This window comes from Salmo salar, chromosome 23, assembly GCF_965601325.2.
Source record: "Salmo salar chromosome 23, fSalSal1, whole genome shotgun sequence".
NCBI classification, from domain to species: Eukaryota; Metazoa; Chordata; class Actinopteri; order Salmoniformes; family Salmonidae; genus Salmo; species Salmo salar.
In genome coordinates, this window is record NC_138313.1 from 46,133,072 (window position 1) to 46,146,203 (window position 13,132).

Sequence of the window (13,132 nt, forward strand, 5' to 3'; positions counted from 1 at the left end):
TAGGCCGTCATTCAAAATAAGAATGTGTTCTTAATCTGACTTGCCTAGTTAAATAAAGGTGTAAAAAAAAATAAAAAAAAAAAATAAAAATAATCGGCAAATCGGTGGCCAAAAATACCGATTACCGATTGTTCTGAGAACTTGAAATCGGCCCTAATTAATCGGCCATTCCGATTAATCGGTCGTCCTCTAATTGAAACCCTGCATGTAGAGTTCTGTAGGATTCTCCTACATGTCCAGAGGAAAACTACAAACAATGCATGCAGGGCAGTAAAATAAAAACTCAAAAAAGAGCAATTCAGTTTTGGAAACATCTAAAATACAGGGACCCCTCTCATATCATTACCAAGCCCTGCAATGCCAAGAACTGAGCAAAGAAAAGAGTCCCCTCATCCAGCTGGTCCTGGGGCTGAGTTCACAAACTTGTTCTACTAACACACTGACGCCTCAGGACCAGAACATCCAGTCAATCAGAATAAACCAAATTACAACACAGTCAAAACAAAACTACATTGCTTATGTAGTGCAGTGACTCAGGGGCTGAGTCACTGGCTTACTGGTGTTCTTCCATGCTGTCCATGGGAGGGGTGCGTCACTTGAGTGGGTTGAGTCACTGACGTGGTCTTCCTGTCCCCAGTCCACCTGGCCGTGCTGCTGCTCCAGTTTCAACTGTTCTGCCTGCGGCTATGGAACCCTGACCTGTTCACCGGACGTGCTTGTTGCACCCTCGACAACTACTATGATTATTATTATTTGACCATGCTGGTCATTTATGAACATTTTAACATCTTGACCATGTTCTGTTATAATATCCACCCGGCACAGCCAGAAGAGGACTGGCCACCCCTCATAGCCTGGTTCCTCTCTAGGTTTCTTCCTAGGTTTTTGGCCTTTCTAGGGAGTTTTTCCTAGGGAGTTTTTCCTAGCCACCGTACTTCTTTCACATGCATTGCTTGCTGTTTGGGGTTTTAGGCTGGGTTTCTGTACAGCACTTTCAGATATCAGCTGATGTACAAAGGGCTATATAAATAAATTTGATTTGATTTATTGGGAAACACAAGCACAAAGCAAAATGCAGTACTATCTGGCCCTAAATCGACAGTACACCGTGGCTAACTATTTGACCAACCTTAGAAAAACCTTGACAAAGTACAGGCTCAGTGAGCACAGCCTTGCCATTGAGAAGGGTAGACACAGGAAAACCTGGTTCCCTGTAGAGGAAAGGCTGTGCAACCACTGCACAACAGCAGAACCTGAGACGGAGCTGCATTTCCTGACAAAATGTAAAAAATATAAAACAATTAGAGAGTGTAATTTCCCCAAATTTGAAACCCTTATTCAAGGTTTCAAAGACCTCTCTGATGAGAGTAGGCTACCCGTCCTGTTGGGGGAGGACGCAGAAAGCTGTGGGTTGGCAGCGCACTACATTGCTGCCTGCCATAAGTTGAGGGACAGTGTCTGACAGACCAATCAACCTGCACATGTCCTCTACTGTATGCTTATTGTTATTGTTCAATGAATGGTTATTTTGACCCTTGGTTATTGTTGTTACTGTTGTCCTGTTGACAATTTTGATTCTTATTATTTTCATATTGTAAATATCCAAAGTAAGCTTTGGCAATATGTACATTGTTACGTCATGCCAATAAAGCAAATTGAATTGAATTGAAATGAATTGAGAAAGAGAGAGCGAGAGAGAGAGAGAGAGACAGAGAGACAGAGAGAAAGAGACTGTGAGAGAGAGAGAGTAATTCGATGGTCCTTATGGATAACCCAGCTCCATGAAGAGAGAGAGAGAGAGAGAGAGAGAGAGAGAGAGAGAGAGAGAGAGAGAGAGAGAGAGAGAGAGAAAGCAAGAGAGAGACAGAGAGAGAGAGAGGGTGTCAGAAAGAGAGACGGCGAGAGAAAAAGAGAGGGAGTGTGTGAGAGAGAGAGAGAGAGAGAGAGAGTAATTTGATGGTCCTTACGGATAACCCAGCTCCATGAAGAGAGAGAGAGAGAAAGAGACAGAAAGAGAGAGGGAGTGTGTGAAAGAGAGAGAGTAATTCGACGGTCCTTACGGATAACCCAGCTCCATGAAGTTATTCCAGATCTGTTTTAGTACCATGATGACTCCCATTTGTAGACACAGATCGATCAGACAGCCACTGGGGTGGCACTGAACGAAAGAAAAACAAGAAAAAATATATATAAATTACAAAATGACTCATTACAAATCCCATTGTGGTGGCATTGAATAAAATAAATCTAAATAAAACAGTCAAAAATTTCTATATTCATAATTCATAATCAGTAATAGGGAGCCTTCAATAATCACTTGTTAAATTTACTTCAAACGGGTGATGCCTGCTACTCATTTCAAGTTCATTGTGAGTGTCACGACATCGCTGATCCACCTTTCATTTTCCATTTGTTTTGTCTTGTCTTCCCACACACCTGGTTTACCATAAGTAAATGGTAAACCAGGTGTGCGGTCCTCATCACTTGACGTGTATATAACCCTCTGTTCCCCCCATGTCTGTGTGTGGAATTGTTAGTTGTAAGTGTATTGTACATTTCAGACTGGTGTGCGACGGGTTATTTCAACCCGTATTTTGCTGTTCTGGGTGCAGTTTGATTTTTTGCATCATTAAAGTGCTCCTGCTGTTACCCATTTCTGCTCTCCTGCGCCTGACTTCCCTGCAGCCAGTTACGCACCGCTTACAGTGAGAGTTTTTAGCACCGTTATAAACCATAATTATAGAAACATTTACGGTGAAATCTTACGTCAAAGGAATCGTTACATTTTATGCAAAAGTAATCTTTAAAACGAATATGACAATGAGGAATCTCTCTATTATGTGCTGTAAAATCTACAGTCAAACAGAAAGGCTATAACCATCTCTATCAGCGTTGAAATAATATCCTGGGCGGTGTCCCAATATGGCACCTTATTCCCTTCATAGCGCACTACTTTAGACCCTATTCCATACATAGTGCACTACTTTAGACCCTATTTCCTTCATAGCGCACAACTTTAGACCCTATCCCCTACATAGCGCACTACTTTAGACCCTATTCCCTACATAGTGCACGACTTTTGTCCTGAGCACTATATAGGGAATAGAGTGCTATTTAGGACACAGCTCTGTTTTTATTGTTGTTATGCTTCCTGATTCCACTCACCTCCTCCAGTCTCCATCTGTTAAACAGTTTATTATATTTCCCTGGTCTGCCGGCGAACCTAAACACAGTCAGAGTGAAGACAATGGCTTATAAAACTACTCAATTATCAGGACAGTTCAATAAACGACTAACTCTGAGCTGGGGGGAGATTGAAACGTGCACAGAGCTCATTGTAGAAGTTTAACCAAAGTTTTCAATGAGACATCAGCCACACAGACAACTTATTTGGTGAATCAACTTACTCAGGGAATCTGAAGAATCATAAAATTGTAAAATATATATTATGTAATGACTGAAAATAACGGGGGGACCTGTTGCAATATTTATTGAGAAGTTGTAATATTTACCTTCCCAGGAAGAATGCAATGTAGAAGGTAGAGCTGTTCAAGTTAACAAACTGGAAGAGAAACATCTTGAGAGCAAAACTGTTCTCCCACTCTGACTCAGTCCGTGGGTGTTCTACAGAGAGAGAGAGAGAGAGAGAGAGAGAGAGAACACAGAGAGAGACCCAGAGAACAGAGAGAGACACAGAGACACAGAGAGACACAGAGAGACACAGAGAGAAAGAGAGAGACAGAGAGAGACACAAAGAGACACAGAGAGACCCAGAGAACAGAGAGAGAGAAAGAGAGAGAAAGAGAGAGACACAGAGAGAGACACAGAGAGACACAGAAAGAGAGAGACAGAGAGAGACACAAAGAGACACAGAGAGACCCAGAGAACAGAAAGAGAGAAAGAGGGAGAAAGAGAGAGACACAGAGAGAGACACAGAGAGACACAGAAAGAGAGAGACAGAGAGAGAGACAGAGAGACAGAGAGAGAAAGACAGAGAGACCCAGAGAACAGAGAGAGAGAAAGAGAGAGAAAGAGAGAGAAAGAAAGAGAGAGACACAGAGAGAGACACAGAGAGAGACACAGAGACAGAGAGAGAGATGTTGACAAGGACCTCCGAAGCGTAAGATACTGAAGCAACAAAATGAACACGTGCATCTTCAGGGGGATCTCGAGGGGGTAATAATTACCTAAATTTGTGAGCAGATAGGCCACCTTTTCATATACCTGATGAAAGAAACACAGTTAACACTTGACAAATAGCCTGACTAAATACAAGCCAGTTGATATGTGAGACATGAAGACGATATGTATTACGTAATCAGTGAGACAACAAGCGTCGCAAAATAAGCATCTTGTACAGTGAATAATAAGAAAACTCACTCTGAAAACCGTATTTTATAACTCTGCAAATTGCAAAATATACGTTTATGTAACATAAAACATTACTGTGAATCATTTATGTAACACTTGTTGGACTTGAAATACTGTTTGACTGTGCGTATCAGATGGCTTGGCTTGGTTTGGCAAGACACCCACCACATTCACAGACATGGTGATCATGAAGTTAAAATCTGACTGTGGATCAGTTATACAACATTATACTGTATGACTGTGTATATCCAGTGGGCTGGTCTGGCCGTGATCATGAAGTTAAAATCTGATCGTGGATCAGTTATGCAACATTATCCTGTATGACTGTGTATATCCAGTGGGCTGGTTTGGCCATGATCACGAAGTTAAAGGCTAAGTCTCCAATGAGACCCTAGTCCCGAGTGGCGCAGTGTTCTAAGGCACTGCATCTCAGTGCTTGAGGCTGTCACTACAGACACCCTGGTTCGATTCCAAGGCTGCATCACAACCGGCCGTGATTGGGAGTCCCATAGGGCGGCGCACAATTGGCCCAGCGTCGTATAGTATACTACTTTTGAACGGTAGTATATATAGTATACTACTTTTGAACAGGAGTATTAAATAGTATACTACTTTTGAACGGTAGTATTAAATAGTATACTACTTTTGAACGGTAGTATTAAATAGTATACTACTTTTGAACGGTAGTATATATAGTATACTACTTTGAACAGTAGTATATATAGTATACTACTTTTGAACAGTAGTATTAAATAGTATACTACTTTTGAACGGTAGTATATATAGTATACTACTTTTGAACGGGAGTATTAAATAGTATACTACTTTTGAACGGTAGTATATATAGTATACCACTTTTGATCAGGGCCCATAGGGAAGGCAATAGGGTGCCATAACGTTTTTCTTTTCTATTCCATTCCATTCTATCTATTCTATGGTTTAGTTTGGCCAGACACCCACCACATTGAGAGACATGATGATCATGAAGTTGATACAGACTCCGGTGCCAGAGGTGGCAAACTGCCAGTTCTTCTTGACAAACTCCCAGTCGAACGATGCAAACTTCTCCATGGCAATCAGTCGGAACACCACCACCGCAAACACTGCAGTCAGCACCAGAGAGATCTGGGGAGTGGACACACACATACACACACACACACAGATAGAGAGTGGCGGAGGAGAGAGAGAGAGAGAGAGAGAGAAAGACAGAGCGAGAGAGAGAGAGAGAGAGAGGCAGAGAGAGAGGCAGAGAGACAGAGAGAGAGAAGCAGAAAGAGAGAGACAGAGAGACAGAGAGACAGAGAGAGAGAGACAGAGGCAGAGAGAGAGAGAGGCAGAGAAAGAGAGAGGCAGAGAGAGAGACAGAGAGAGAGGCAGAGAGAGAGAGAGAGAGAGAGAGGCAGAACGAGAAAGAGAGACAGAGAGAGAGGCAGAGAGAGAGGCAGAACGAGAAAGAGAGACAGAGAGAGAGGCAGAGAGAGAGACAGAGAGAGACAGAGAGAGATCCAGAAAAGAGCAGTTAAATTCTACAACCACCTAAAAGGAAGCGATTCCCAAACCTTCCATAACAAAGCCATCACCTACAGAGAGATGAACCTGGAGAAGAGTCCCCTAAGCAAGCTGGTCCTGGGGCTCTGTTCACAAACACAAACACACCCCACAGAGCCCCAGGACAGCAGCACAATTAGACCCAACCAAATCATGAGAAAACAAAAAGATAATTACTTGACACATTGGAAAGAATTAACAAAAAAACAGAGCAAATTAGAATGCTATTTGGCCCTAAACAGAGTACACAGTGGCAGAATACCTGACCACTGTGACTGACCCAAACTTAAGGAAAGCTTTGACTATGTACAGACTCAGTGAGCATAGCCTTGCTATTGAGAAAGGCCGCCGTAGGCAGACATGGCTCTCAAATGAAGACAGGCAATGTGCACACTGCCCACAAAATGAGGTGGAAACTGAGCTGCACTTCCTAACCTCCTGCCCAATGTATGACCATATTAGAGACACATATTGCCCTAAGATTACAGAGATCCACAAAGAATTCGAAAACAAACCCAATTCTGATAAACCCCCATATCTACTGGGTGAAATACCACAGTGTGCCATCACAGCAGCAAGATTTGTGACCTGTTGCCACAAGAAAAGGGCAACCAGTGAAGAACAAACACCACTGTAAATACAACCCATATTTATGGTTATTTATTTTCCCTTGTGTACTTTAACTATTTGTACATTGTTACAACACTGTATATATACATAATATGACATTTGTAATGTCTTTATTCTTTTGAAACTTCTGTATGTGTAATGTTTACTGTTCATTTTTATTGTTTATTTCACTTTTGTATATTATCTACCTCACTTGCTTTGGCAATGTTAACATACGTTTCCCATGCCAATAAAGCCCCTTGAATTGAATTGAGCAAGGCAGAGAGAGAGAGAGAGAGAGAGAGAGAGAGAGAGAGAGAGAGAGAGAAAGCAAGAGAGAGACAGAGAGAGAGAGGGAGAGAGAGAGAGAGAGAAAGCGAGAGACAGAGAGAGAGAGAGAGAGAGAGAGAGAGAGAGGCAGAGAGAGAGAGAGAGAGAGAGAAGCAGAGAGAGAGAGAGACAGAGAAAGTGAGAGAGAGACAGAGAGAGAGACAGAGAGAGAGGCAGAGAGAGAGAGAGAGAGAGAGAGAGGCAGAGAGAGAGAGAGACAGAGAGAAAGAGAGAGAGTAAATATATCTGTAATCATTACAGTATCTTCTGAGGATGTATGTTATGAGGCCAGCAGTATTTTAAGCAATAAGGCCTGAGGAGGTGTGATATATGGCCAATATACCACGGCTAAGGACTGTTCTTAGGCAACACAGAGAGTCTGGATACAGCCCTTAGCCGTGGTATATTGGCCATATATCACACAAACCCCTGAGGTGCCTTATTGCTATTATAAACTGGTTACCAATTTAAATAGAACAGCAAACAAGTGTCTTTGGGTCATACTGTTGCGTCAAATGCTGTTTTAGCCAATCAGCATCCAGGACCCAAACTACCTGGTTTATATAATGGGTGTAGTCTGGGATTGTGTGTTTACAATGCTCATTGGTCATATTGGTAAACAATGAATCATCATTACGTGTCTCGGTCTCTAGACACTTCCTATTGTTGATGAGTGATGAGGAACACTGGGAAAACAATCCCCAACAACAGTCACTGTTTCCAGAGCGTCTGTTGTATTTCTGGCTCCTATCCACCAGGGGGTGGTAGCAGGCTGCTAGAAGCTCATTAACGTATTACACATTGAAAAGGTAGTAAACAAGTAAACAGCATTCCAGGATTGGGGTCAGTTACATTTCAATTAATTCAATTTAGAAAATAAACCAAAATTCCAAATCCAATTTTCTTCATTGCTTTTCAATTAAAGCATTTAAGTTTACTTTCAGAATTGACTGAATTGAAATGGAATCGACCCAAACCCTGCAGTGTGTTCACTGAGCACAGATCCACAGTACAGCCTGATGACTCATGTGATGACATGGTCTTACCATGAAGAAGATGCCGGACACAGAGACCATGAGTCTGCTGAGTTTGTCAGTGAAGGGCTGGAAGGGCTCCGGCTTGCCAGAGATAGGGTTTACTCTCTCTACTCTGGAGTACTTGGCTTCGAACTGGGGCCGCAGATTCTCCTGGGACAAACACACATACACTCCAGTATATCATATCAATAACTCTGATATTTCTGACTGGTCCAATCATGAATAACCCCGACCCAGTCAATACTAGGACCGTATCTTAATAACTACATAAGTACATGTTCATGACATATAATATGGATCAACCAGACATTGCTGACTGAGTAATGTCTGAATACTAGTGTTCATACAGTACCAGTCAACAGATTGGACACACCCTAGTCATTCTAGGGGTTTACTTTATTTTGACTATTTTCTACATTGTAGAATAATAGTGAAGACATCAAAACTATGAAATAACACATATGGAATCATGTAGTAACCAAAAAACTGTTCAACAAATCAAAATATATTTTATATTTTGAGATTCTTCAAAGTAGCCACCCTTTGCCTTGATGACACTCTTGGCATTCTCTCAACCAGCTTCATGAGGTAGTCACCTGGAATGCATTTCAATTAATACGTGTGCCTCGTTAAAAGTTAATTTATGGAATTTCTTTCATTCTTAATGCGTTTGAGCCAATCAGTTGTGTTGTAACAAGGTAGGGGTGGGTATACAGAAGGTAGCCCTAATTGGTAAAAGACCAAGTCCATATTATGTCAAGAACAGCTCAAATAAGCAAAGAGAAACGACAGTCCATCATTATTTTAAGACATGAAGGTCCATCAATCCGGAAAATTTCAAGAACTTTGAAAGTTTCTTCAAGTGCAGTCGCAAAAACCATCAAGCGCTATGATGAAACTGGCTCTTATGAGAACCGCCACAGGAAAGGAAGACTCAGAGTTACCACTACTGCAGAGGATACGTTCATTAGAGTAACCAGCCTCAGAAATTGCAGCCCAAATAAATGCTTCACAGAGTTCAAGTAACAGACCGATTTCAACATCAACTGTTCAGAGGAGAATGCGTGAATCAGGCCTTCATGGTCAAATTGCTGCAAAGAAACCATTACTAAAGGACACCAATAATAAGAAGAGATTTGCTCGGGCAAAGAAACACAAGCAAAGGACATTAGACCGGTGGAAATGTGTCCTTTGGTCTGATGAGTGCAAATTTGAGATTCTTGGTTCCAGCCGCCGTGTCTTTAAGAGACGCAGAGTAGGTGAACGGATGATCTCCGCATGTGTGGTTCCCACCGTGAAGCATGGAGGAGGAGGTGTGATGGTGTGGGAGTGCTTTGCTGGTGACACTGTCAGTAATGCATTTAGAATTCAAGGCACAGTTAACCAGCATGGCTACCACAGCATTCTGCAGTGATACACCATCCCATCTGTTTTGCGCTTAGTGGGAATATCATTTGCTTTTCAACAGGACAATGACCCAACACACCTCCAGGCTGTATAAGGGCTATTTGACCAAGAAGGAGAGTGGTGGAGTGCTGCATCAGATGACCTGGCCTCCACAATCACCTGACCTCAACCCAATTGAGATGGTTTGGGATGAGTTGGACCGCAGAGTGAAGGAAAAGCAGCCAACTAGTGCTCAGCATACGTGGGAACTCCTTCAATACTGTTGGAAAAGCATTCCAAGTGAAGCTGGTTGAGAGAATGCTCTCATCGAGGCAAAGAGTGGCTACTTTGAAGAATCTAAAATCTAAAATATATTTTGATTTGTTTAACAGTTTTTTGGTTACTACATGATTCCATATGTGTTATTTCATAGTTTTGATGTCTTCACTATTATTCTACAATGTAGAAAAATAGTAGAAATAAAGAAAAACCCTTGAATGAGTAGGTGTGTCCACACTTTTGACTGGTACTGTGTATGTACATGTCTTTGACATATCATATTAATATACCAGATATTGCTAACCTCTTCCTCTACCCAATCAATAGTTTCTAAATGACTTGACCGTATCATACGTAACATAATGACGTTATGTAGTAGTATAGTAGTAGTAGTAGTATACATGACCAGTATCACATGATATCATATTAATAAAGCAGATATTGGTGGATAGACCAACCTCTTCCTCCTCCCAGTCGATGAGGTCCCAGTCATAAGTCAGCTCTGCCCTCCTCCTCTTCCAGAACTCCAAGAACACCGTGGCTACAGGGACAACATTCCAACAGAACACGGATCAATCAACATTCCATGGAATGACTGAATTGATTTATTCCAGTATATAGAAAATAGAAATAGATTAATATAACTGCAATGCAGCTTGACAGACAGAGGGTTCAAGTTACATATTGTCTCTTGGAGTTCCCCGACGTCTCTTGGCGGTGCCCAGCGTCGATATTTTTGAAAATTGTGGGAGGGGCCACATTGATATTTAAATTCTCGAGGGGGAATAACTCTATGGCATATTCCCTAAACACAGAAACATTGGATACACGAGAATTATGGGGATTTCTAATACCGATGCAAATAGCAATATTTTGAATCGGCAGCGAGATTTGGGCAGAATTTGAGTCTTTCTATGCCTGTTTAATTTAGCAGTCTCCTGTTCAGGATATAGTTTAACATAGACTGACCCACTTCTCTGTTTAAAGAGGAGTACAGGAGGAAGAGCAGCCAATCAGATGGGCCGACCCATTTTTCATCTGAGCCTCATGTGCTGCAGAGCTGTTGCTTCCTGCTCATCTACACTGCCACTAGAAAAGTCTGCCACTGTAACAACCAGTCTGATTGGACCTAGACTTGCTGTCCAGGTGTATACACGTTTGTTCCATACTGATGAACGAGACTTGAAAAGATGCCATTACGAGACCAGACGGGTCTACTGTGACCCCAGACACACCAGTCACAATAGAGGCTTCATTTACTGTGACCCCAGACACACCAGTCACAATAGAGGCTTCATTTACTGTGACCCCAGACACATCAGTCACGATAGAGGCTTCATTTACTGTGACCCCAGACACACCAGTCACAATAGAGGCTTCATTTACTGTGACCCCAGACACACCAGTCACGATAGAGGCTTCATTTACTGTGACCCCAGACACATCAGTCACGATAGAGGCTTCATTTACTGTGACCCCAGACACACCAGTCACAATAGAGGCTTCATTTACTGTGACCCCAGACACACCAGTCACAATAGAGGTTTCATTTACTGTGACCCCAGACACACCAGTCACAATATAGGCTTCATTTACTGTGACCCCAGACACACCAGTCACAATAGAGGTTTCATTTACTGTGACCCCAGACACACCAGTCACAATAGAGGCTTCATTTACTGTGACCCCAGACACACCAGTCACAATAGAGGTTTCATTTACTGTGACCCCAGACACACCAGTCACAATAGAGGTTTCATTTACTGTGACCCCAGACACACCAGTCACAATAGCCCAGCAAGTTTCCCCTGAACCGGGGTGATTATTCAGCAGACCAGCCTAACTGACAGGGTGATTATTGAGCAGACCAGCCTAGCTGACAGGGTGATTATTCAGCAGACCAGCCTAACTGACGGGGTGATTATTCAGCAGACCAGCCTAACTGACAGGGTGATTATTGAGCAGACCAGCATAGCTGACAGGGTGATTATTCAGCAGACCAGCCTAACTGACAGGGTGATTATTCAGCAGACCAGCATAGCTGACAGGGTGATTATTCAGCAGAACAGTCTAACTGACAGGGTGATTATTCAGCAGAACAGTCTAACTGACGGGGTGATTATTCAGACCAGCCTAGCTGACAGGGTGATTATTGAGCAGACCAGCTTAAGTGACAGGGTGATTATTCAGCATGACCAGCATAGCTGACAGGGTGATTATTCAGCAGACCAGCCTAAGTGACGGGGTGATTATTCAGCAGACCAGCCTAAGTGACGGGGTGATTATTCAGACCTGCCTAAGTGACGGGGTGATTATTCAGCATGACCAGCATAGCTGACAGGGTGATTATTCAGCGGACCAGCCTAAGTGACGGGGTGATTATTCAGCAGACCAGCCTAAGTGACGGGATGATTATTCAGACCAGCCTAGCTGGTGGATGCTGGTGGATGGATCTATAGTACAGCGTGTTTGGCTGCAGCAGCCTACAGTGAGTTTCCTATTGATCGTAATGGAGTCAGTGCCTCGGTCCCATAAGGCACCCTATTCTCATGGTCGATGGTCCCTGGTCAAAAGTAGGTCACTATAAAGGGAACAGGGTACCATTTGGGACAAATCCTGGATGTTTTCCATTTCCTGTCCTGGAGGTGTGGACAGAGCTGAGGGAAGATTGCTTTGGATGGGTGTTAAGAGAATGATGCTGGGACACAGTCCAACAGGAGCGGTGTTAGCTAACATCAGTGTGAGACTGTACTGCGTGGGTGTTTCCTCTCAAAGAGCACATGAACGCACACACAACCTCTCCCTCCTGGGTGTTTCATTACTAATTACTATTAGACTTAATTAGTAGGGGAGACTGGGTAACAAAGTAACAGTTTTAGAGTTTTACTTACTATGAAAATAATATTTGAGGTAGATTCATAATACCTTTATACAAACAACATACATGTACCTGCTACCATTACACACTGTAACAACGTTTCTAGGACCTACCTGTTGTTTACAATTCAACCGACAGTGGTGGAATTGAAATGTTCCCCTTGTATTTCTCACAGGGTTAATTGTAACAGGCTGTGGGGTTAATTGTAACAGGCTGCAGGGTTAATTGTAACAGGCTGCGGGGTTAATTGTAACAGGCTGCAGGGTTAATTGTAACAGGCTGCAGGGTTAATTGTAACAGGCTGCAGGGTTAATTGTAACAGACTGCAGGGTTAATTGTAACAGGCTGCAGGGTTAATTGTAACAGGCTGCGTGGTTAATTGTAACAGGCTGTGAGGTTAATTGTAACAGGCTGCAGGGTTAATTGTAACAGGCTGCAGGGTTAATTGTAACAGGCTGCAGGGTTAATTGTAACAGGCTGCGAGGTTAATTGTAACAGGCTGCGTGGTTAATTGTAACAGGCTGCGAGGTTAATTGTAACAGGCTGCGTGGTTAATTGTAACAGGCTGTGGGGTTAATTGTAACAGGCTGCGGGGTTAATTGTAACAGGCTGCAGGGTTAATTGTAACAGGCTGTGAGGTTAATTGTAACAGGCTGTGGGGTTAATTGTAACAGGCTGCAGGGTTAATTGTAAC

At 42.7% G+C, this 13,132-nt stretch overlaps 1 protein-coding gene across 1 annotated transcript in view; it reads right to left on the reverse strand.

The window, feature by feature from the left end:
- LOC106584753 (anoctamin-3) overlaps positions 1 to 13,132 on the reverse strand; it is a 143,874-nt gene that overhangs the window by 43,324 nt on the left and 87,418 nt on the right. Inside the window, exons 15-21 of the mRNA XM_082968260.1 lie at positions 10,019 to 10,101; positions 7,905 to 8,045; positions 5,332 to 5,496; positions 4,188 to 4,224; positions 3,513 to 3,624; positions 3,166 to 3,223; positions 2,061 to 2,158 (exon numbers count right to left, since the gene is read on the reverse strand). Of these exons, the coding sequence (XP_082824386.1) occupies positions 2,061 to 2,158; positions 3,166 to 3,223; positions 3,513 to 3,624; positions 4,188 to 4,224; positions 5,332 to 5,496; positions 7,905 to 8,045; positions 10,019 to 10,101 (694 nt within the window). The remainder of the gene's footprint in view (positions 1 to 2,060; positions 2,159 to 3,165; positions 3,224 to 3,512; positions 3,625 to 4,187; positions 4,225 to 5,331; positions 5,497 to 7,904; positions 8,046 to 10,018; positions 10,102 to 13,132) is intronic.